Source organism: Schistocerca americana, chromosome 2 (genome assembly GCF_021461395.2).
Source record: "Schistocerca americana isolate TAMUIC-IGC-003095 chromosome 2, iqSchAmer2.1, whole genome shotgun sequence".
NCBI lineage: Eukaryota > Metazoa > Arthropoda > Insecta > Orthoptera > Acrididae > Schistocerca > Schistocerca americana.
Window position 1 is genome coordinate 467,503,664 of NC_060120.1, and position 26,774 is coordinate 467,530,437.

Below are 26,774 nucleotides of genomic sequence, written 5' to 3' on the forward strand. Positions count from 1 at the left end.
AATCTCTATAGTCAATAACGAATATGGCGCCCTTTTAAAAACTCTACATGTCTGTGAACCCCAACCACAAGAAGTTAATATACATGATAGCTCCAAGTTTGTGAGAGGATGCTTTCAAGATCAAGGTGTCAAAAATATATGTCACAGGGACACAGGTGTCAGCTTAAGTAAAGCTTAAACTATGGCACATTCTTAAGAGGTCTCTGAAGACTGAATCACATCTTCTTGACAAGCAACTAAGGAGGTGCCATTATGTGGGTTGCTGCTGTTGTGACAGCAGGAATTAAACCTGCTGGTAAAAAGGGACTGGCACATCAGCTAGGAAATCTTGCATCCCGGTCAAACCCAGAACTGAACACATCTCAAACCACTGTTCAGTTCAACACTTTTTATATGCAAATGTATAAAAATACTCTGCAAACCAGTGTGAAATACATGTCAGAGGGTACTTACCAATGTACTACATAGTAGGTCCAGTTCCATTCACATAAAGATTGTGGGTAGAATCATTGACAAAATGCCTCTGTGCATGCTGTAATTATCCTAATGTCTTTATGGTCTGTTTGGGAGCAACACTAAGGGGGTGGTAGTATATTCCTAGATTCCTCATTTAATAGTGGTTCTCGAAACATTGAAAGTAGGCATCAATCCTAATATGTCTGCCAGTTCAGGTGTTTCAGCAAATTCGTGACATTCTATGTGTGTTGGTGAAGATGTGGTATTGAGTTGTATGGTTTTCAGGAGTCAAGAAGTACTGCATCTACCTGACTGGATTTTGCATGATTTTGGAATTCATAGAGTTTGGCATGGCAGAGGTAATTCTGTTCGAGATACCTCATTATGTTTGAGCTCAGAATATGAGCTATAAAACCCATGGGAGCTTTCCTGTTACATTTTTTCACAATTCAGATGATATGAAAGAAATGAAACCAAAGGAAGTAATAAACCAGCCATCACAACAGTAATGAGACAAAAACTAATTAAATGACAGTTTAAACAAAACCTGTAAAACAATAACAAACCCTAGATTTTCAGAGACAAGCAAACAGTTTAAGAGAATCAAGTCAGTAAAATAAGAATAGGATACACTAATACAATCAGTTTGAATGGCAGAAGGAAGAAAGGATAAAGTTGAAAGAGTGTGTAGAGTTAATAGGACATGATACATTGTGACATATTAAAACTGTTTGCCAAATGAGATTCAAAACAGACAGCTTTGCCTTTCGTGGGCAAGTACTCTATCAACTCGGCCATTCAAGCACAAGTCACAACCCGCCCTCATAGATTTCTTCCATGAGTGGATTCATCTCTTATCTTCCATACTCCACAGAAGCTTTCCTGCATGAAATTAGCACTCCTGAAAAAAAGTATATTGCAGAGACATGGCTTAGCCACAACTGTGGGCTATTGTTTCCAGAAAGAAGTAGGACTATAGTGAAACATTTCATGTTTTTCCACCAAAACACACGAGGCTTGACAGGATGAGATGATACTGGAATGCAACAGAAAAAAATCAGCAAGATAAGGGAAGGAAACCAGAAGAAAAACACACATGGGAAGCTCTGCTGTTGAAGAAGAAGAAGAAAAAGAAGTGGTCAAGAGGAATGAAAAGAAGTCATCTTTAATATAGTAGATTCAAATTCTGAGAATGAATTTGGATAAAGGTGCATAAATACAATAAGAAGGGCAATTATGATGAAAGAACAGAAAAGGAAAGAACTTTATTACCTGTGGTACAGAAGATCAAGGAGAAACACCTTTAATCTATGTTAATGGATATTTCTTTATATCTAAGTACATTATATTCCTTTGCACTTATCAAAGGAAGTGGAGGGAATTTGTTTAGGAGGGAGGTATGAGGGCATGTGGTTACATGAATTGGGATGGGGAGAATATAAAGGAAGTAGAGAAACAAGCTGGATGGTAAATAACAAATAGCTACTGTTCAATAAGTTTATTGTCACCCAAAATTATGAGCTAATGCTGGTGTTCTATGCCTCCCAGTGGATTAAATTAGATTTGATTTTCATTGACTCCAATACTGTTTGACATAGTGAGAGGAAGTGTTTCAAGACGTAAACCAATAAATTATGAGTCCCAGATATTTTCATTTCTTTCTTTTTTTTTCAGTACAAAGTTCAGTATGAAAGGAAATAGTGTACTATCTGATCTCAGTAATGCTATAATATGTGCACTATCTGATCTAAGGCATGCAGACACCTATTCCTTGACATTAATATGGGGTGTGTCCATACTTCGCCTTTATGCAAGTTTCACACTTTCAGTGAATGCTCTGGACTTTGAATCCAACGATCTGAGTTTGAGTCTTGGTGGAACCATGTGATGTGTTTTGGGATCGTTTATGGAAAAGTGGCCAAGCTGGTTGTTGAAACGGTGTACGCTGAATTTTATTTAGGACAATGTAAAGCAAATTCTCATTAGCAGTCCACAGTGTGCACTCTGGGTGCAATCCAATAGTTGCATTACAAAATATGGTTCCAATTACTGATAACTATTAATGGAATGAAATGTTTCAGTGAGTTAAGTAGCACACATGTGGAAAACATTTGCAATCACCACAGATTATGGAATTTTACATTACAGGATATAGAGAAAACATTTCAGTCGATTTGTTTGTTAATCACATAACCTTGTTCAAAATGCTTCTTTGTTGTTTGAAAGTAGCGAGAAAGTGAGTAAAAACCATAGGGGGCTTTTAATAGAACGAAATGTTATATAAAATCCTATTGAATGACAACTGCCAAGTAGAGGCCTACAGGAAAGGGGCATTCAAATGAAACCGCGTCACTAGTGTAAAGTAATGGTAACCATTTTATTAACTCAAAAATGTAGTGATACACAGTATACATACTCAAAAATAGTTACTGAAACTGTTGACTCATTTATCCCATTGCTACACTAGCCGATCGATTCCATTCTTGAAGAAGCTAGTAGGCTGCTGTCGGATCCAGGCCTGGATCCAGTCATACACTTTGTCGTCTGTTGCGAATTGATGTCCATGAACAGCTTGTTTTAGAGGTCCAAACACAACAAAGTCACGCTGTGAAAGGTTGGGACGGTATGGTGGATGTTCTAGCATTTCCCACCAAAAGTGCTGCAATGTTATCTTTACTGCATTGGCTGGGTGTGGGCAGGCATTATCGTGCAGGAGGATAACGCCACTGGACAACATGCCTTGGAGTTTCGACTTGATGGCTAGTCTAAGGTTATGTAAAGTGGCTTGATAATGCTGGGCATTGATGGTGGTTCGCCATTCCAGGAACTGAACAAGCAGTGGGCCCTTGTGGTCAAAAAAGGTCATCATGACCTTACCAGAACTGGTGTGCAAGACCCTTGATTTCTTTGGAGGTGGCGAAGTCTCATGTTTCCACTTCTTGCTCTGGCGCTTGCTTTCCAGTTCAAAATTGTGACACCATGTTTCGTCACCTGTGGCAATACATGACAGAAAGCCATTTTCCTCTGCATGATAAAATTGCAGATGACTCAAAGACAGCACCATTTGAGTATTGCGCTGTCTGGCAGTCAGTTGGTGGGGAACCCGCTGCACACAGATTTTTCCTAAGTTCAAGTGTTGATGCACTATGGTGTGGACGGTGCCCATTCTAATACCCAGTAACCAATGGATCTCATCCATGGTGATACTGCGGTTGTCCAAGACTAACGCATTCACTTCCACAACCATTTCCGGTGTGACGACGTGATGAGCCTGTCCAGGACGAGCATCGTCTTCCAGTGACTCGCACCCCCCAAGGAATCATTTGCACCATTCCCCAACACTTGAATGACTCAGACTGTACACACCGTACACAGCCTTCATCCAGCGATACATTTCATGGCCTCCAACTCCCTGCACCACAAAAAACTGAATCACTCCTCGTTGTTCCTGCTTACTCGTCTGCATGTTCGGTAGTGGATGAAAACTTGTGTGACCACTTTCTTTTTGGTGTAAAATCACACTGGCACTATGCAACATCAAATGGTGCACATGTGTCAGTCTCTTTACCAATAAATGGTGCCACCATACCCGCAGTTATGTGGTGCCACTTTACATGTAAGGCAAAGGTAGACGCACTGGCCAGGTTTCATTTGAATGACTCATAGTTTGAAAAGAAAGTGATTTCAGGGACGAGCTGAGTTCCCATATCACCCATTGAGACATGACATTGTATAAGAAACATGACATCAGATTTCTAGCTCTCTGTCGTCACTCCACCCACCTACTACAGCCTTTTGATGTCTGGCTTTTTGGACACCTTAAGCAAGTATGGTGCAGGGTGTTGAATGAATGGAAAAAAGCCCACAAGGGAGGAGAGTGGCCAGCCTTTCAAAATCTGAGTTTCCCATGCTGTTGAAGAAACTGGTAGAGGAAATGGAACAAAATGAAAGGAAATATGCAGGAAGGTTTCAGAGGCGCTGGGATCCATCGTACCAACTGGGAGCACGTCCTGAAGAAGTTGTGTGGTGGTAGGCTGCAAAATGAAGATGATGAGGTATCAGCAATATTTTTCAGATTTTCATCAATGAACTAAAGGCTTACAGACAACAGGCCATAGATAAGCCAGCATGAGGAAGGAGGAGGAAGATGAATGTGCCACCTCACAGAGGCATTACCCTTGAAGGCTCTAATTATGCAGATCTTCAAGATAGGCAGCCTGGAATGTCAAAGAAAAACATATAAGGGAAAGCTACAAAATGGATAGCCAACACCCAAAGAAAGGTGAGGAAAAAGGGGCAGGAGACTGGGTTGTTCAGCAGTGAAGACCTTTTTAGTGAATGACATTTCATTCACTGAAAGTGAGAACATCATCCAATCTTTTGTCGCTTGTCACCTGCATGATGATGCCAATGACGCTGATGTTGAAGATAACAGATTTATTGGTGTTGTTCATCGCATCTGCAAAATTATTGCAGCTGAACAAGCTACTACAAATAATGACAAATCTGAGAAACAGGACGGAACCAACAATGAAGTGAAGTGTCCACTACCGTCACCTCTCTCAATGTTTCCAACCACCTTATTCACCACGCACTACTTGATGCTGTGCAAGAGAATTGTCTCTAAGTAGGTGTGAAATATTTTGGGAAATTATATTGTGGGCTCAGGCTTCCACTCCTGCCAAGATAGGAGATGCACCATTATCAGCCATGACCAAAGTAGGAAAATTCTTGATGTGGCCCAATCCTCGCAATGTTGTGTTGTGCTAGGCAAACCAAATTGTTCGCCGAGTGGATCCACTACAAGAGACCTCACCAGGAGTTTTTTTGTGTGTGTGTTTGTGTGTTTTCCTATTCCTGCAAGAAACATTTGATTTGTGTCTAAGATTCCCCACCTCTTGTGTAAGAGATGGCTTTTTTGGGAAGATAGAGTTTGAGGAAACAGATGTATAGCTATGTTGAGTAAAATCCTTTAAGGAATTTACATTTAACAGACCTAATAAAGTGTCACAAAGTTGGGGAGTAGTATGATACTGGTTGTTGTTTTATGTAAGATGAGAGCTTGTTGAATATCTTCCTACTAGCATACATAATTTCACTCTGAACCCCAAACAAGGAGGCTAAGGCTTTGTAAAAATTAGTTTTGTATCTTGTATTGTGATTGTATAGATCACAGTTTAGTTGCAACTGATTTTTATTATGCACAACAAAAACCATTGAGGAGTAAATGTGTTGGGCAGTGTATGTAAGATCTTAAAGTTCCTTAAAAAAGGCATTGGCAGAAAGTGCAATTACTTGCTTTACAAAGTATTCTTTTTGGTCACTTATGTTGAATAAATACATTATTTAGTTCAGGTGCACTGTCCAAAAAGATAGTTGGATAAGACAACAAGGAGGGAAAATGTGCTAAATGTTGCCTTTAGGTCAGTACAATGAGACATGCTTCTAAGGGCAAAACATGCTGCACTGAAATTCTTGATTAGTTTATTTATGTGTTGTGTGCCATATCCATTGACATTTGATCCCTGAAGATGCCAAGACTTCATTCATGAGGTCGTGCATTGCTTTATGTGTAGAGAATCGTTTACAAAAATGAAATTGCGAGGTAATTAACAAGTACTGATGAGTAAAATTAGTCAGTATTCTATCATTGGCCAATTTTTCAGACACATTTGAAAGGACTGAAACAAGTCTGTAATGAGAAGTGGTTTGCTTATCTCATTTTATAGCTGGGTGTTATAACAGCGAATTTAAGTTTGATTGGGTAAAAGATGACTTAAAGGTAATCCTGACACATGAACGTAGTCAGCGAATTACTATATTTTAGTGACCTGATGAATTCTAGAATCTCTTTATAGGTTGTATTTTAGACAGTAATGTCCTAGTGATACAGGCAGTACCCATTAAAGTAAATCTAATGCATCTGTATTTGTTTGTTTATTAAAGGGTGCAATATTATATTTTGTGCCAGTCTGAGGCTGAGGAATCATTCATTGAATGTCTCACTTTCTGAAGCATTGGCCCCTCTTCCTAGCTCACTTTGGATATTGGTACATGAATGGGCAGAAGTTTATACCTCAAGCTCGATTCATGAAAGTCTTTTCGATTTACAAATATCTATGTAAGTAGTTGTAAAATATATGCAGTGAGTCCCGCCTAAAATTTTCACCATCAATATCTCTGGAACCACACTAGATAGCGACAAATGACTTTCAAGGGTATGAACGTACGGCAGCAGTTCACAAAAGTAAATATTAGGAGAAATTCTAAAGTATCTGCAAATATTGGTTTCAACATAGACTTACGTTTCTTTAAATGGACACCTCATCTTATTCCGTATGCAATCAATAACATGAGAAATCACAATAATACTAGGTGTTGGTTGTATTATAATACATCAATTACATTGTGAGAAATTGGAATACGAAGTTGACACATGGAAAGAACGAAATGCACCACTATTGCACTTCCCGTGATGCAGTAGTGGCCCAAACATTGCTCATAACCGCAATATGATTGATGTACTTATTGTTACTTTCACTGTTATCATGAGGGCCAGAAGTAATAATAGGGCTTCCTGCCACAAACATTGATATGTACATAATGGTGTCCCTCGTGCATGTTGTATTTATGTACATACAGACTATGGAAGAGTACTGGCTGGTGTATGCCAACCTGTTCCACAGCCCAAGTCAACTCTTTGCCTCTGCAGTCGTGTTCAGGGACGGGTCACAGTCGGCGCTGTGTGTGGGTACGACTCACTGCGAAGCAGGTTGTTCTGTGTGGAAGTATGTACAGGTATTTGCCACTTGTATACTGTGCAGTGTAATTGGGGTCATTGTTGTAATTGTGGTATTGATTTATTTGTCCATCAGTTCTAGGCATTTGACATGGTATTCACAAATGAGGAAATGGTTGACATGATATTACTGTATGGAAAATGTCACCAAAATGGCACACATGTGGCACAGGTGTATGCCCAGCGGTACCCTAATAGACATCATCCGACCTGCACTATCTCGCATGACAGTGAAGTTGCCTTAACAAATGCGGATCTGGAGCAGAGGCATAACACCTGATGCAGCAGAGGTAGCTGTTCTGGCGACCAATACAATAAAGTATTCGTGAAATGGAGAGACAAGTGGGAATCCCTCGAACAAGTGTGATGCGTATTGTGCACTGGCATAGATACCACCTGTATCACATGGCGCTACATCAAGGCCTACATGGCAATGATGTTCACATTCATGTGGGATATTGTTTGTGGGTTCTGTGGTAAGGCCATGACTTTATGTGTAGGGTACTGTTACCTGACGAGGCCATATTTAAAAACCATTCGAACACCAACTTTAACAATATGCAGTACTGGTCACCAGAAAACCTGTATTGGATTTTCCGGGTTGGACATCAATCTCAGTGCAGTGTCAATGTAGAGTGTGGTATTGTAGGACCTCGCATCATTAGCTAATTTCATGGATGGCACTCTTAAAGGATGACAGCCTGAGTAGTTCCTGAGATGTACTTACCTGGACTGATGGAAGACCTGCCCCTTCACTTACATCAAATAATGTTGTATCAACATGATGGGTGCCCTGGGCATAATGCCATGGTGGCACGACATGTGCTAAATTAACAGTTCCCACATCAGCGGATTGGATGGGGCAGTCTCATTCAGGGATTTCCAGCACGGTCGCTGAACCTCACCCCCATGGACTTTTTTCTCTGGGGACATGTGAAAGATGTGTATCAGTAGGTCCCAATAACAATGGCCAACATGAAAGCCCATATTACCTCTGCATGTGCTGCAATAACACCACAAACACTAACAGCTATTAGTGGATCCATGATGAAGCCCACACAATGATGTTACCAAGCAAATGGTGATCTCTTCGAACATACCTTGTAGCAGTTTGGCTGTGAAGCGTGTGACTGCACATCGGCATACATTTTGTGTACTACAGAGAAGATGTACATTTATGTATGTGTTGCATCATCTGCAATGATTCAATTCTGTCTCAGTCATTAAAGATGTTCAATGACATGTCCTGTACGTGGCATGATGTACAACTACATACAAATAGCATGTGTCCCTCTGTGCAACCCTTCTACAGCCATTAACTTTGTTTACTCTGACTCGTGGTTATATGTATTATGTTATGCCCATTGCAGTACTGTCGAAAAGTTCAGTAAAGCACATACGAGTAAATTGTGTCCTTGTTTTCCTTGTGGGTGATTGGACATCCATATGTTTCCCAGGCCACATACTAGCAATGTACATAGCAGTATGTAAGTACACCATTTATTGCATCGTAGTACATCATTCACGTCATGATTATGAGCAATGTGCAGGTCATACTTGCATCACGGCAAGTGCAATAGCAGCGTGTCGTGTTCATTTCACATGTCAGCTTCATGTCCCAATTTCTCAGGATGTAACTGACGTATTGCAATGCAATGAGCACCATTATTATTATGATTTCTAATGTTATTGACTGCATACAGAATAATATGGAGTGTCCATTAAAAAAAAAAAGAAAAAAAAACATAAGTTTGTGTTGAAAACAATATTTGCACACAGTGTAGAATGTCTCATAGTATTTACTTTTGTGAGCCCCTGCCATACATTCATACCCATGTAAGTCATTTGTCAATATCTATTGTGGTTCCAGAGACATTGGTGGTGAAAAGTTTAGGTATAAATAACAGATAGGGTGAAGGTTACAACTCACCAAATAGTTGAGGTGCTCAGTCATTGATAGCCACATAAACAAGGTTGAGAATCTTGCTAGCTTTCAAATGAATCCTTCTTCAGAACTACAGTGTACACATACACACGAATACATCTGCATAGCTGCATTGTCCAGGTTGAAATATTGTGTTGACACTGCAACTCTACTGGTGAGAGGGATTTTATTGAGTGAAGTGAATGAGGGGAGAATAAAGCTGGGGAGCAGTTGGCAGGGTTAGGGAAAGGTGGCTGGTGGTTAGGAGCAAGAGACAACATGCTTATGGGATAGGATTGTGTAGATATGAAAATGGCACAAGTGAGCTCATTCTGGCCACATGCAGATTCAGTTGTATGTTGTGCACAATTACGCAGAGAAGAGAATTGGCAATGGGACATAGAAGAAAGGAAAGGGGAAGAGCGAAGAGGGGATAGGGACTCTGAGGGTGGGAGTGAGGATGGGGTCATGAGATGCAGGGTTGTAGGTGCATGTAGGGCAGAGGCTAGTGGAGATTGTGGTCAAGAGGATTATGAGAGCAAAGGATGCGTTGCCATGACAATTCCCATCAATGTACTTCAGAGAGACTGGAGCTGGGAGAAGGGGGGGGGGGGGATGGAGAGCAAAAGTTCCAGATGGCACAGGTTGTGAAGCAACCACTGAAGTCAAATATCTTGTGCACAGCATTATGTTGTGCCACTAGGTGGTCAGCTCTGCTTTCAACTACAATTTGGCAGCAGCTAACTACGAGGCCTGTCTAAAAGGTATCCGACCTTTGGCCAGAAAAAATATTTCGAATACCTAACGGGGTTGGGACCCCAATCCCCCTCACAGTAGGGCCCTTGTGCTTGTACACACTTAGCGCACCAATCCTTCCACTGCTGGAAACACCTCTGGAAGTCTTCTTTTAGAATTGTGTTCAGCTCCGTCATCATGTTCTGCATTATCTCTTCTCTACTCTCAAAACGGGATCCTTTCAGTGGCATCTTCAAGTTTGGAAACAACCAGAAGTCGCAAGGAGCTATGTCTGGAGAGTAGGGAGGTTGGCAAATGGCTGTAATTCCATGTGTGGCCAAGAAATTTTGGATCGAGTAGGATGAATGTGTGGGGACATGGTTCTGATGCAGTTGCCAGTTTTTCGCCATGCACATGTCTGGTCTTTTGCGCTGAACTGCATCACAGAGTCACTGGAGAACATCTTGATAGTACTCCTTTGTCACTGTTTGTCCTTCAGGTGCATATTCATGATGCACAATTCCACGGACACCAAAGAAGCCAGTCAGCATCACCTGGATTTTGCTTCACACCTGCCGAACTTTCTTTGGCCTTGGAGACTCGGGATGCTTTCATTGCAATGACTGTCTTTTTGTTTCTGGTTTGTACCTGTACACCCATGACACATCTCCTGTTATCGTGGTGTTCAGAGATCCAGGATCAGTGTTGGTGGTGTCCAGAAGGTCATGTGCAACGTCAAAACGGAGGTCTTTTTGTTTCAGCGACAACAACTTGGGCACGAATTTCACAGCCACACTGTGTATGTTCAAATAATCATGCAAAATTGCATGTGCAGAATCTTTACTCACTCTAATCTCTTGGGCAATCTCCTGCACAGTCAAACGACAATCTTCCATCACCAAATTTTGCACCCTCTCAACAACAGCTGCACTCTGATCAGTTTGGGGCATGCCAGAACACTGGTCACTTTCCACTGATGTGTGGCCATTTCTGAATCAGTTGAACCACTCCTTAATTTGTGTTACACCCATTGCATCTTCTTCAAACACCTGCTGAATCTTATGAATTGTTTCGCTTTGGGAATCCCCAAGCTTTTGACAAAATTTGATGCAGTATCTTTGCTCAACACATTCTGTCATCTTGAGAGAATTGGTAATCTGATGAACGTGTTGTGTAGAACCTCACTCAGTGACTGACAGGCAGCAACTGACGCGCTGGAAGGCGGGGACAAAATTCACGGTTGCACATAAATGTCTCTTCCTTTACTGTGTACAGTGATGCCGCGCTAACATCTCTATTTTGCGCGGGAAAATCAAAGGTCGGATATTTTTTTAGACAGACCTCGTGTTTGCCATTTTGTTGCCTTCTTACAAATGAATTTGAAGTAGACAGTGCTATCAGTTGGGGACCAATATTGTTTCTGGATTCCATAAAGCTTATTGCTTGTTTATAGTCCAGGTTGTATAAGTTTCATTGTGTACTGGATAAAGTGGTGTTGTCGCAAGTTCAATACCCTTGTAACAATGCTTGATCCCTGACTGCTTAGGTTTTCACAGATTATGAATTATGTGTGGCTGCTTCATAATAGACTGACGTCCTGTATGATAAGCCCCTTTTTTAAATAAATGAACTTCTCTGTGTAAAAAGAACAAATAATGTACCATAACAAATGCCAAAATGTCACACATATTATTAGGAAACTGATGGGAGCTATTTTAAATTGTCAGTTGACCAGATTTGGAACAATACGTGTCCCTGATTTGTCACTCACCTCAGTTAACTAATTCAATGTGAAACTTCTTGTGTTATGCAGCTAGTAACTCATTAGCTCCTGAAAACATGATACCACTCAAAATTATTTCACATAAAAGGCAGAAGAGTTGCAGGTTGAACTCTTCCTTCAAACATTCGGGCCTGTTTATGGTATTTAAAATTTTTCATGTAATTATTAAAATTTATATTGCATAACAGTCATATTGCAGAGCATTATCACTGATAACTGAGTTTAATGCATGAACTTGGTGGATACAATATTCATGCAGATCCTCTAAAGTGCTATTATTGCAGCTTTAAAAGTAATAATATACTTTTTGCAAGTGTATCAGTTGATATAGAAATTTGAATTATTCTAATTCTGTGTATTGATCTTGTGGATACATCTTACTTGACAGCGAAGTGTGCGCCTCTTTCTCATTGTCATTGTGGGTGGACTATAACTGCGTGGAGGCACTCGCAGGTAAATGTTACTGAGAGAGTTTAAAAATTTCTGAGTTTATTGAAATTTACCTTCTTTCCTTTATTTCTGTTCATTTCATTGGGCCTTATTTAATTTTGTGTTGTCACATGCTTTTTGCATGTTCATAGGAGAATCTTTCAGTACATGAAATAATGTGTTAATTGCTGCAAGTTTTTTGACTCGTAATAGTGATAAAGAGCATTTTATTTTATCAGATAAATAAAGCACTTTTTCCAGAAAGTTGTGAACAATGACATGAGTAAAGCCAATGCTAATCATATAATGAAAGTGTTGAGCACTAGATAGGCACATAAAAATGGCTATGTACATTACAGCTCTTCTAATGAAAGCCTTGAGCACCAGGTAAGTGCATAAAAAAGGCTATATACATTATCGCTCAGCCGTTGAATATGATTATCTCGTCACAGCACACATGTACAATGCAAACACATTTACATTTCCGATGGATGAAGAGGAACCCATGATTGAAATCAGTTTTGAGTGTTTGAACTTGCACCATTTAAAATCATTTCTATTTACAGTTATGTCAATATTGAATTAGGTAGTAACCTTTGAGTGCTAATTGATGATTTATTTTTTAGGCTCCAGCAGCCCCCCTTGTTGTGCCAAAAATTCCAGAACATGTCACAGCTGAGAATCAGTATGAATGTTTAGCAGAGGTTGTGACTCCCTTGTGGCGGATTCCATATGAGCAGCAACTTGAACTGAAGTTTCAGTGGACTAAACATGTAGTTTCACTTATCAAATCTAAGCTGAAACCACATTCTCATAAACATAATCACTTGAAAATGTGCCGTGTCAATAATGTTCTTCCTTCAGTAAGTACAATACTTTCTTAGTTGTTATCATATTTATTTTGATGTGTATCAAACAACTAATATACATTGTTTTTAACCAGCCTGTCACACAAGAATATAGGAACAAAGATGAGTTCAATGTTCGGTGTGGTGTAGATGGAAATCCAAAAACAGTGGGATTTTTTGTTGGCAAAACAGCAAAACATGAGTATGTGTGTGTACCACCAACATATATCATTAACATGAAACAAAAGCATAAGAATGTGGCTACAGTAAGTGTTGTTATCAATAGAAAAATCATACAGCTATCAGAAATATGCACATTTATGATATTTGCAATTATCATTGTAGGCATATCAAAAGTACATCAGAAAATCAAAATATCTTGCTTGCCATGACTTTCGCGATGGTGGGCACTGGCGCACATTGCTTGTTCGATCAACTGCAGCTGGAGAGACAATGGCAGTTGTGCTGTTTCATCCTCAACAGCTGCATGAGGAAGAGCTTCAAGAAGAAGCACAGAATCTCAAGGAATTTTTCACTCAAGGGCCTGGTTCACATTGCAGTCTTACATCACTGTACTTTCAGGCCTGGTAAGGCATGCTTTAAATTGTTCTATAAATTAAGTGTCCATTCAGCTGAAGGTATAAGAATTTTTGGCTAAAATTGGCAAATAGTGGCAACCAGACAACCCTTAACCATAGACACATCAGTTAACTAAAATGAACAATGTTTTCATGCAAACTTACAAATATAGATTCTCTTGTGTTCACCAAGAGTGTGTAGATGAGATTTTTCACTTCTACCCATTTCGTAGCCACATACCTTGCACAATCATTCAGTACAGGCTGAGGTCTTGTGGTATGTACACAGAGACAACTGCCAAAATCTGTACCTAGACAAGGTTTTGTCATGTGACTTTATAAACAGCCTAAATACAGTACAAAATTCCACCTTTTTAAGTTTGTTCATTCTGCAGCCACATTTATTTCTAATTGTCATTGATATATTTCATGTAGTTGTTAAGGCATATTTTTTCTATCATCTGTGTGCTTCAACATCCATACTCTATTTTTGCCTGTATAAAAATTATAAATCATGGAAAAATTAGAGCTTCTAAAATGGATATACCAAGTTTTGAGAAAATTCTATCGATGTTTTATGTTTAGCAACATTTACGTTTATTATCATATTGCTCTTTATGTAAGATTCTGTTGTCACAAGAAATCTGTGTTGCATAATTATAAAATAAAAAGTAATTTATTGCTGTGGCATTCATAGGAACCTTCACTTGCAGACTGAAAACCAGTGACGGTAGTTGACATTTTTCAAAAATTAATTTCATCCTGGCTGAAAGCAAGGGGAAACTACAGCCGTAATTTTTCCCGAGGGCATGCAGCTTTACTGTATGGTTAAATGATGATGGCGGCCTCTTGGGTAAAATATTCCGGAGGTAAAATAGTCCCCCATTCAGATCTCCGGGCGGGGACTACTCAAGAGGATGAAATTATCAGGAGAAAGAAAACTGGCGTTCTACGGATCAGAGCGTGGAATGTCAGATCCCTTAATCGGGCAGGTAGGTTAGAAAATTTAAAAAGGGAAATGGATAGGTTAAAGTTAGATATAGTGGGAATTAGTGAAGTTCGGTGGCAGGAGGAACAATACTTTTGGTCAGGTGAATACAGGGTTATAAATACAAAATCAAATAGGGGTAATGCAGGAGTAGGTTTAATAATGAATAAAAAAATAGGAGTGCGGATAAGCTACTACAAACAGCATAGTGAACGCATTATTGTGGCCAAGATAGACATGAAGCCCATGCCTAATACAGTGGTACAAGTTTATATGCCAACTGGCTCTGCAGATGATGAAGAAATTGAAGAAATGTATGGTGAGATAAAAGAAATTATTCAGGTAGTGAAGGGAGACGAATATTTAATAGTCATGGGTGACTGGAATTTGAGAGTAGGAAAAGGGAGAGAAGGGTGAATATGGATTAGGGGAGAGAAATTAAAGACGAAGCTGTCTGGTAGAATTTTGCACAGAGCATAACTTAACCATAGCTAACACTTGGTTCAAGAATCATAAAAGAAGGATGTATACATGGAAGAATCCTGGAGATACTAGAAGGTATCAGATAGATTATATAATGGTAAGACAGAGATTTAGGAACCAGGTTTTAAATTGTAAGACATTTCCAGGGGCAGATGTGGACTCTGACCACAATCTATTGGTTATGAACTGTAGATAAAAATTGAAGAAACTGCAAAAAGGTGGGAATTTAAGGAGATGGGGCCTGGATAAACTGACTAAACCAGAGGCTGTACAGAGTTTCAGGAAGACCATAAGGGAACAATGGACTGGAATGGAATGGGGGAAAGAAATACAGTAGAAGAAGAATGGGTAGCTCTGAGGGATGAAGTAGTGAAGGCAGCAGAGGATCAAGTAGGTAAAAAGACAAGGGCTAGTAGAAATCCTTGGGTATCAGAAGAAATATTGAATTTAATTGATGAAAGGAGAAAATATAAAAACGCAGTAAATGAAGCAGGCAAAAAGGAATACAAACATCTCAAAAATGAGATTGACAGGAAGTGCAAAATGGCTAAGCAGGGATGGCTAGAGAACAAATGTAAGGATGTAGAGGTTTATCTCATTAGGGGTAAGATAGATACTGCCTACAGGAAAATTAAAGAGACCTTTGGAGAAGAGAGAGCCACTTGTATGAATATCAAGAGCTCAGATGGAAACCCAGTTCTAAGCAAAGAGGGGAAAGCAGAAAGGTGGAAGGAGTATATAGAGGGTCTATACAAGGGCGATGTACTTGAGGACAATGTTATGGAAATGGAAGAGGATGTAGATGAAGATGAAATGGGAGATACGATACTGCGTGAAGAGTTTGACAGAGCACTGAAAGACCTGAGTCGAAACAAGGCCCTGGGAGTAGACAACATTCCATTAGAACTACTGACGGCCTTGGGAGAGCCAGTCCTGACAAAACTCTTCCATCTGGTGAGCAAGATGTACGAGACAGGTGAAATACCCTCAGACTTCAAGAAGAATATAATTCCAATCCCAAAGAAAGCAGGTGTTGACAGATGTGAAAATTACCGAACTATGAGTTTAATAAGTCACTGCTGCAAAATACTAACGCGAATTCTTTACAGACAAATGGAAAAACTGGTAGAAGCCGATCTCGGGGAAGATCAGTTTGGATTCCGCAGAAATGTTGGAACACGTGAGATAATGCTGACCCTACGACTTATCTTAGAAAATAGTTTAAGGAAAGGCAAACCTACATTTCTAGCATTTGTAGACTTAGAGAAAGCTTTTGACAATGTTGACTGGAATACTCTCTTTCAAATTCTAAAGATGGCAGGGGTAAAATACAGGGAGCGAAAGGCTATTTACAATTTGTACAGAAAGCAGATGGCAGTTATAAGAGTCGAGGGGCATGAAAGGGAAGCAGCGGTTGGGAAGGGAGTGAGACAGGGTTGTAGTCTGTCCCCGATGTTATTCAATCTGTATATTGAGCAAGCAGTAAAGGAAACAAAAGAAAAATTCGGGGTAGGTATTAAAATCCATGGAGAAGAAATAAAAATGTTGAGGTTCGCCAATGACATTGTAATTCTGTCAGGGACAGCAAAGGACTTGAAAGAGCAGTTGAACGGAATGAACAGTGTCTTGAAGGGAGGATATAAGATGAACATCAACAAAAGCAAAACGAGGATAATGGAATGCAGTCGAATTAAGTCGGGTGATGCTGAGGGAATTAGATTAGGAAATGAGACACTTAAAGTAGTAAAGGAGTTTTGCTATTTGGAGAGCAAAATAACTGATGATGGTCGAAGTAGAGAGGATATAAAATGTAGACTGGCAATGGGAAGGAAAGCGTTGTTGAAGAAGAGAAATTTGTTAACATCGAGTATAGATTTAAGTGTAAGGAAGTCGTTTCTGAAAGTATTTGTGTGGAGTGTAGCCATGTATGGAAGTGAAACATGGACGAAAAATAGTTTGCACATGAAGAGAATAGAAGCATTCGAAATGTGGTGCTACAGAAGAATGCTGAAGATTAGATGGGTAGATCACATAACTAATGAGGAGGTATTGAATAGAATTGGAGAGAAGAGGAGTTTGTGGCACAACTTGACTAGAAGAAGGGACCGGTTGGTAGGACATGTTCTGAGGCATGAGGGGATCACAAATTTAGCATTGGAGGGCAACGTGGAGGGTAAAAATCGTAGAGGGAGACCAAGAGATGAATACTCCAAGCAGATTCATAAGCATGTAGGTTGCAGTAAGTACTGGGAGATGAAGAACCTTGCACAGGATAGAGTAGCATGGAGAGCTCCATCAAACCAGTTTCAGGACTGAAGACAACAACAACAACAACAATATCATCCAATCTCATATTCTCATAGAATACAAACCCTTCATGAGGAACTGTATTGCCTGCACTTGTAATAAAATATGTTATGACGTGAAGTACTAAGACTTGACTTAACCATGCAGTTACAATACTAACTGAACAGTGTTAAGACAGTTTAAGGTAATAGTGGTGCAACTGGAATTCTTCTGTAATTTTCATTCATAGTTTTGTCTTATATAGAAGGAAGTAGCAGTGATTAATTATCATGTTTGGGGCTGTGAGGTAAGGACATTATCTACTAATATTGTGTCTCTGATAAGTGTTTTTAGCAACTGTGTCATGTTGTCTGCTAACAGCTCTAATACTCGCTGCACAAATGACCAAGCTCCGTTTCAACTCTTATATGGTGAGCCATACCTAACAGAGCATTTGTGTGGATATAAATTCAGAATATCACCAGACTCCTTCTTCCAAGTCAACATTGCGGCAGCTGAAGTTCTGTACAATGCCTTGTTGAATGTGGCTGGATTAGATCAGAGGACTACTGTTCTTGATGTATGTTGTGGAACAGGTACGTAACGTGTTTCATTTCTGAGACAAAGTTTTACTACAGTAGCAATGTAGCAGTTATGTTCTCTTGTGTCACTGGAGTACATTTCATTTTTAGCATGAGAACAAATTGTGTTTAAGGCACTGCATTTCATCACAGTATCTTCTAGGTTGGGTAGTGTCAGAGTGAACCATGCACTTCATAATTTTTTCTTTACCAATAGCTAAGAAGGTAACCAGTAGTGGTGTTTGAGACAATAAAAACTTCTTGCTTTGAAAAATAGCTGTTTTAATTATCATTTGGCTATTTAAACAGCTGTGTATAGCAAATCTTAAGCAAAGAGCTCTATTTCATAATATTGTATTAGTAAGAACCATTTTTGCTGTCCACCTCTTCCAGGATTAGGCTATTAGCCTGCTCCCATCTTAGTTTTCTTGTCTTTGGTTGACCTCCTCTCTTCTTCTGGTAGGATGATGTCTGAGTACAGGTCCCCATTAGGAGATTGGGATCTATTCATGAAAAGTTTGACTTCCTATTATGCTGTCTGTCAGAAAGAAGGAATTGTTAATCTGTGGTGATTTCACTTTAAACTTTCTAAGCAGTTCTGATAGGAAAAGTGAACTAGAAGTGTTATAATGACATATAATTAGAATCAGTGATCAATTTTCCTACATGTATAGCTCAAGATAGTAGTACTTTAATAGATAATACATTTGTACAGCAAGAGTATGTAAGACTAGCACTTGCTTTCCTTTTGATAAATAGATTATAGAACCATGATGCACAATTGATTATCTTACAAAACCTAGCAGGGTGTACAGTTCAGAAACCATGAAGTAAAAGGGTAAGTTTGCTCAACCTGTTATCTATAGAGCACTTCAGAGAAAGTTTAAGGAATGTTAATTGGGGAGATGTATACAGGAAGCCAAATGCTAATAATAAATGCAACATACACACATGAAAAAAAGTTTTGCATCACGCTGGTTCCTAGAACTCCCGAAGATAGACGCTGACTGTGGATTTTGTATCACAGACTCAGTGTCTTTGACTGTTCAGAGACGTCACTAAACCCACCCAAAGATGTAAACAACAATGCTGCCTATTAGACGGAGGGGATCCGACAGCCGATCAGTTCCAGCCATTCCACCAGGAAGGAGGTACATGGCTCGTGTTGTCTGTAGTTCAGCCATGCCTAGGCGGTCAATACCACAGTTCGATAATGTCCGCATTGTTACTTTGTGCCAGGAAGGGCTCTCTTTGGACATGGAGGAGATACAGAGAGACAGAAAATGTTGATGACATGCCTCGCTCAGGCCACCTGAGGGCTACTACTGCAGTGGATGACTGCTACCTACGGATTATGGCTCGGAGGAACCCTGACAACAATGCCACCATGTTGAATAATGCTTTTCATGCAGTCACAGGACCTTGTGTTACAACTCAAACTGTGTGCAATAGGCTGCATGATGCGCAACTTCACTCCCGACATCCATGGCAAGGTCCATCAATGCAACCACAACACCATGCAGTGCAGTACAGAAGGGCCCAACAACATGCCGAATGGACCCCTAAGGATTGGCATCACATTCTCTTCACCAATGAGTGTCGCTTATGCCTTCAACCAGACAATCATCGCAGACGTGTTTGGAGGCAACCCAGTCACGTGTAACGCCGTAGACACACTGTCCAGTGAGTTCAGCAAGGTGGAGGTTCCTGCTGTTTTGGAGTGGCATAATGGAGACCAACGTACACTGCTGGTGGTAATGGTAGGCACCGTAATGGCTGTACGATATGTGAATGCCATCCTCTGACCGATAGTGCAACCATATCAGCAGCATATTGGTGAGGTATTCATCTTCATGGACGACAATTAGCGCCCCCATTGTGCACATCTTGTGAGTGACTTCCTTCAGGATAATGACATTGCTCGACTAGAGTGGCCAGCATTTCTACAGACATGAACCGTATTGAACATGCCTGGGATAGATTGAAAAGGGCTGTTTATGGATGACATGACCCACCAACCACTCTGAGGGATCTACACCGAATCGCCATTGAGAAGTGGGACAATGTGGACCAACTGTGCCTTGATGAACTTGTGGGTAGTATGCCACGCTGAGTACAGGAATGCATCAATGCAAGATGACATGTTACTGGCTTTTAGAGGTGCCAGTGTGTACAACGCTGTATGGTGGTGGAACATGCAACGTGTGGTTTTCATGAGCAATAAAAGGGGCAGAAATGATGTTCATGTTGATCTCTATTTCAATTTTCTGTACGGCTTCCGGAACTTTCGTAATTGAGGTGATGCAAAACTATTTTTTGATGTGTATATTGCTTGATAAATTTATATCCCTTTTTGAATATTGTTTTCCAAAAGACTTACTGAATGTCACACCCAACAGTTTTCAAAGAAACCTTGGATTATTACAGGTGTTAAAGTGTCTTCAGAAAGAAAAAGAAAACTGTATGAGACAGTAAGAATTAGTAAAGACGCAGAAGTAATTATACACTATAAAAATTATTGGAACATATAGAGAAAAGTTGTCAGAAAATCAAGACATATGTATATTAGAGATGAAATTAACAACTTGGGCAGTAAAATCAAATCAGTATGGAATGGTGTTAGAAGGGAGACACGAAGAGTAACCACTGGGGTAGGTAGTATTAGTATTAAAGAGAATGAGACCATCTGAACCAACAGTACACAAGTAGCTAATGTATTTAACAACCATTTGTTAAGTGTAGGTGAAAAAATTGGTGAGAATGGTTCAAAAGAAAAAAACCAAGCAGTACATGGAAGAATTAGTTTTGGGAAATCCTAGTCAGATTAATTTTCACCTCTTGTGAAATAAAGAAAATCATTAAACATTCCAAAAATAAATGTTCTGTTGGAGTAGATGACATCTCTAACAAGATGTTAAAACAATGTGGGGCAGTTACAGCAGATGTTCTGAGTCACATATGTAATGCATCAGTAACTCAAGGTATTTTCCGAGACAGATTAAAATATGGCATTGTTAAGTCTCTCTACAAAAAAAAAAAGGGACATCACAGATGTCAATAATTACCGGCCAGCATCCTTGGACACAGCATTTCCAAAAGTCACCAAGAAAGTAATGTACTCAATAGTGGTTAACCATCTTAACAGTAAAGGGATATTTAGTAAATCACAGTTCAGATTTCAAAAATGTTGTTCCACTGAGACAGCAATATACAATTTCAGTGGCCACATAATAGAGTATTTAAACAGAAAAATGTCACCAATAGGAATTTTCTGTGACCTATACAAAGCATTTGATTGTATGAACTATGACATTATGTCACAAAAATTACAATTCTGTGGTATAAGTGGAGCAGCATATGAGTGGTTTAAGTCATATCTACAAAACAGGAAGCAAAAAGTTTCTTTATATGGTTTAAGTGATTTAAGGAAGTTTCCCACATTAGGTGTGCCACAGGATTCGATCATGGGTCCCTTTCTGTTCTTGATCTATGTGAATGACCTCTGTTCTTATCTGAAACAAGGAGCTAAACTGACACTGTTTGCTGATGATACAAGTGTCATTATTAATCCAGTAAAAGAAACTCTGATAGAAAATGATACAAATAATGTCTGGTTTTCTGCAATTGGGCTTGCTCTGAACTTTGAGAAAACATAGTACATCCAATTTTGTATAGCGAAGAATACAGTTCCTTCAATAAATATAACACATCAACAGAAGTCAATAGCCAGGGTAGATCACGCTAAGTTTTTGGGTGTACATCTAGATGAGAATCTTAATTGGAAAATTCATATTTTGGATCTCCTAAAGTGACTAGGTTCAGCAACTTTTGCAGTCTGAATAATTGCCAATTTTGAGGATATGAAAATTAGTAAGCTAGTATACTTAGCATATTTTAACACTCTGATGTCATGCAGAGTAATATTTTGGGGTAACTCAACACTTATGCAAAAAGTATTCACTACTCAAAAGAAAGTGGTTAGAATAATGTGTGGGGCTCATAGTCCCATATCTTGTAAGCATCTGTTTGAAAGTTTAGGAATTCTTACAACAGCCTCACAGTATATTTACTCAGCAATGAAATTTATTCTCAACAACATGGACCAGTTTAAAAACAACAGTGACATTCATGATTATAATACCAGAAGAAAGAAAGACTTACACCATCCTCTATTTAACCTATGTATGGTGCAGAAAGGGGTAAAACATGCTGCTGTAAAATTTTTTGATAAATTACCAGATGAAATAAAATGTCTCACAGACAGCAGTAATAGTTTCAAAAATAAATTAAAATCATATCCCCGTGACAACTCTTTTTATACCTGGATTCATGCATGCATTTCTTATGCACTTGACACATTCCACATCATAACAGTAATCATGAGATTGATCAGCTTCAGAATTCTGTTGTTCTTTATTGTAAAACGTGATTTTCCTAGTTTCTCTTGTTTTGGGAAATTCTGTCATCAATCAATAAAATATTTTTAATTGGTGCCTTATCTCTTCATTGTGCTTCTTGTCTTTTCGGGAGCAACCACAATTCAGAAAGTTATATTTTGTGTCGATATATTTTTTAAATAGTTGATTACTGTTCTATTTGGTTTCAAATTATAGGTTGTTGATACATTTATGACATAAGAAGTTTAATGGTGCTAACAAGAAGTGCTAGCAGAAATGTTTGTGTAATTTAAGTCATTTGGATATAATTATAGTTGTTCAAACAAATTTCGGGCTTGCAGCCGGTCGTCGTTCAATACTTCGCACGATATTTCAACTGGGCACCTGCCAGTCATCTTCAGGTGAGCCGTCGCAGACTGGCGATAACGTCCTCTGCTCCGCAATATATAGCGTACTGTAACTATTCTGCGCATGCGTCGAAAACTCGATAGTTGAACCAACACTGCCCGCCGGCAGCGCCCTCGCTGGTGGAATAGCGGAACTCAAGTCGTCCTCTGCGTTGCTGTTTGCCACGGCCGTGAACTTAAAAGCTTTTTGTTGAGATGTCGGGACCATGGCCTAATACCAAAATTTGCTAGAGTGACTCATTTCATTAAGACCACTACTGCACGGAAGATTACTGAGAAGGCTAGTCATGCTGTTGTCAAGGAGAGGATTTGCTATACAAGACGAAGGTTAGATGCTATTTCAGCAGAACTTTACCAGTTACATCTGAAGGTTGCAAGATATCTTTCTCCTGTATCATGGGACTGGGTTGATGGAGTGACTTCGGCCAAGTTTGAGTGGATCCACAATTATGCTAATTGTCGGCAGATATCAAAATTTGATCGTCTGTTGCCACAGAAGCCGTCGCCAGAAGGGATAATGGTACGACGTTCCGTTGTCAATCTCATGGAGAAGAATTTGGACAATGCTACGGTGTCTGTATTAAGCAAGGGACTCAATTTGCACCTACACCTACAGCACCGCCATTAATAAGTATTTTGAGTGGTGTTGAAGAAGCTGTACGACGTCTTCCTTTGGATGCCGCAGACGAAATAAGAAGGGAAACTTGCCGTGCTCTGTTGAAGGCTCCTACTCAACGCAATAATTTAGCCTCTGCAGAAAGAGCTGCATTACGAAATCTGAGAGAGGACCCTGACATAGTGGTATTGAAAGCTGGCAAAGGTAATGCAACTGTTTTGTTACCTTGTGGTGTGTATAAAGATAAGATGTATGGTCTGCTAAGTGACTCTACCTATAGGAGGATTGATTACGATCCTACAGGACGTGTGCAACGAAAAACTTCAGCACTATTAAATTCCTCCTCCTTACCGCAAGAGACCATCAAGAGTTAAAACCACATGGTTGTGTACCTCCAAGACTGTATGGCCTTCCAAAGATTCATAAAGAGGGTCTTCCTCTGCGTCCAATAGTGAGCAACATTGGAGCTTCCACATATGATTTAGCTAAACATCTCGCTTCCTTACTGAGACCTTTCGTAGGCATATGAAACTCAGCTGATTTTATCAATAGACTGGGGGCTCTTCGTCTTAGCAGTGTAGACCTTCTAGTAAGTTTTGATGTGGTCTCACTTTTTACAAAAGTTCCTCTTGCAGATTCTTTGACAATGATTGGTAACATGTTTCCTGTTGATATCACTGCTTTGTTCAGGCACGCACTTTCCTCAACTTAATTTATGTTTAATCAAGAATATTTTGAACAGACTGACGGTGTCGCCATGGGTAGCCCCCTATCTCCTTTGGTCGCCAACCTTTTTATGGAGGATTTTGAAGAGAGAGCGCTTGAATCAGCTACCCTGAAGCCAACAGTTTCTTGGTGGTATGTGGATGACACTTTTATAGTGTGGCCTCATGGAGAAGATAAATTAATGGAGTTTCTACAGCACCTCAACTCCATTCATAGCAACATCCTGTTCACCATGGAAATAGAGAAAGATGGTTGTTTGCCTTTCTTGGATGTCCTGGTTCGAAGGAAGAATGATGGTTCTCTAGGGCATTCAGTTTACCGGAAACCCACTCATACTGATTTGTACCTGCAAGCATCGAGTTGCCGTCACCCATTGCAAACCATGAGTTTGCTTAAAACGCTTGTTCATAGAGCTCATACTGTCTCAGATCTAGATAGCTTATCTCAAGAACTCGCCCATCTAAAGACAGTATCCAGCGAAAATGGGTATTCCATCTGGCAGATTAACAGGGCACTAACAGTTAAAACTAAGAAGCAGGAAGTGAATAAAGAGGAGAACATGCCGGAACAATCTTTAGCTTTTCTTCCTTTCGTTGGCAACACTTTGTTTAAAATAGCAAGAATCCTCCGAAAATTTCAGGTAAAAGTGGTTTTCCGCCCACCATCAAAGATTGTGGACCTTGTGGGATCAGTTAAGGACAATCTGTTACTACGAAAGGCTGGAATTTACAAGATACCGTGCCAATGTGGTATGGCTTACATAGGTCAAACCACACGCACCGTGAAAGAACGCTGCACTGAACATCAACGTTACACCCGCCTTTTGCAGCCAAGCAAGTCCACTATTGCTGAACATTGTATTTCTACTGGACATTCAATGGAATATGAGAAAACAATGATTTTGTCCACAGCAACGTCTTTCTGGGACTCCATTATTAAAGAATCCGTAGAAATACGACTGGCGGAAAATCTGTTAAACCGTGACAGTGGCTACCAGCTGGACAGTGCATGGAATCCCATCATCTCCACGATTTGCTCAAATTGAAGACGACAGAGTGCGTCGACGGCCGTGGCAAACAGCAACGTAGAGGGCGACTGCGTTCCGCTATTCCACCAGCGAGGGTGCTGCCGGCGGGCAGTGTTGGTTCAACTATCAAGTTTTCGACGCATGCGCAGAATAGTTACAGTACGCTATATATTGCGGAGCGGAGGACGTTATCGCCAGTCTGCGATGGCTCACCTGAAGATGACTGGCAGGTGCCCAGTTGAAATATCGTGCGAAGTATTTAACGACGACCGGCTGCAAGCCCGAAATTTGTTTGAACAGTCAATTCGCCGGGAAAATTTTAAAATTCACATAATTATAGTTGTTTGGATAGTTTGTGGAATAAATATGTGCCTATAGTTTAATTTAATTCTTCAATGCATAGAAACTGCAGTCCCCTCTTTGGCTGTGGAACAATTTAGATATAGCATGGGGTTTGATTGTAGAATGAAATCTCCACCCTATAGCAGACTGTACTGAATGCACCATCCTGACAGTTTACACATGTGTGTCAAACTGACACACAAGCCTAGATCCTGAATGAATCTTTCACTCTGAACTGAAATGTGCCCTGTTTTGAAACTTACTTACATATAAAAACTGTGTGCTGGAACAGGACATAACCCCAGAAGCTTCACTTTTATGGGCATTTCTTTTATCAATGGAGGTAAATGAGTCATGACTCCTCATGCTCCACTTTCACAACTTGACTTGTGCTCTCCTAGATGCTAAACTTCAGAAAGACTCCCTTTCATACTTATTGGGACTAGCACTCCTAGAAGAAAGGATACTACAGAGAAATGACATACCCACAGCCTAGGCAGTTATTTACAGAATGAGTATTTCACTCTGCAGTGGAATGTGTGTTGCTTTGAAACTGTGTGCCGGACTGGAACATTGGGGAGAGACACCGGCAGAAGTGAAGCTGTGAGAGCTGGTTGTGATTCTTGCCTGGATAATTCAGTCTGTAAATGCGCTGCCTGTGAAAGTCTTGGTTCCAGATTCATGCCCAGTCCAGCACACAATTTTGATCTGCCAGGTAGTTTGAAAGCAGCACACACTCAGTTGCAGAGTGAAATATTCATTCTGGAAACAATTTCCTAGGCTGTGTCTAAGCCATTTCTCTGCAGTTTCCTTTATTCCAGGAATACTTGTCCTGCTAGGTTACAAGATAGTATTCATCAAGTTTGAAGAGTATGAGAGAAGTACTGGTAGGAATGAAGCTGTGAGGACAGATTGTAGGTCATGCCTCGATACTTCAGTTAGTAGGAGCATTGACCACAAAAGGCTATGTTCTGTGTTTGGGTCCCAGTCTATTACTCAGAGTTAATCTGTGAGGAAGTTGAAAGCCTAGATGTTTGCATCTCATGGATACACCTAATTTAAATTACAGAATGCTGCAGATGTTCTAGAATAAAGGCCTTAAAAATCAAACTATATCTAGTATAGTAATAACTTTTTACTGTTCATGTGGAGAAAACTTTTTGTTTAAGCATTCAAAGAAGGTATATCCATAATCATGTTTTTGTTAATATGCTTTGCTGAAGACACTATTTCTAGTATAAGGAACATCAAAGTGATAATTTATTTTTATTTATAACTTCCTACATGTGAATTAAACTAAAGATCAATATGCAGTAAAATGTATTGTACCTAGTAGCTTGTAGACTCTGTTTCACTTCGATGAAAGTGG

At 39.8% G+C, this 26,774-nt stretch overlaps 1 protein-coding gene across 1 annotated transcript in view; it reads left to right on the forward strand.

The window, feature by feature from the left end:
• Positions 1-26,774, forward strand: part of LOC124596487 (tRNA (uracil(54)-C(5))-methyltransferase homolog) — a 112,985-nt gene that overhangs the window by 23,744 nt on the left and 62,467 nt on the right. Inside the window, exons 2-5 of the mRNA XM_047135637.1 lie at positions 12,753-12,989; positions 13,070-13,240; positions 13,320-13,561; positions 17,691-17,905. Coding sequence (XP_046991593.1) covers positions 12,753-12,989; positions 13,070-13,240; positions 13,320-13,561; positions 17,691-17,905 — 865 coding nt within the window. The remainder of the gene's footprint in view (positions 1-12,752; positions 12,990-13,069; positions 13,241-13,319; positions 13,562-17,690; positions 17,906-26,774) is intronic.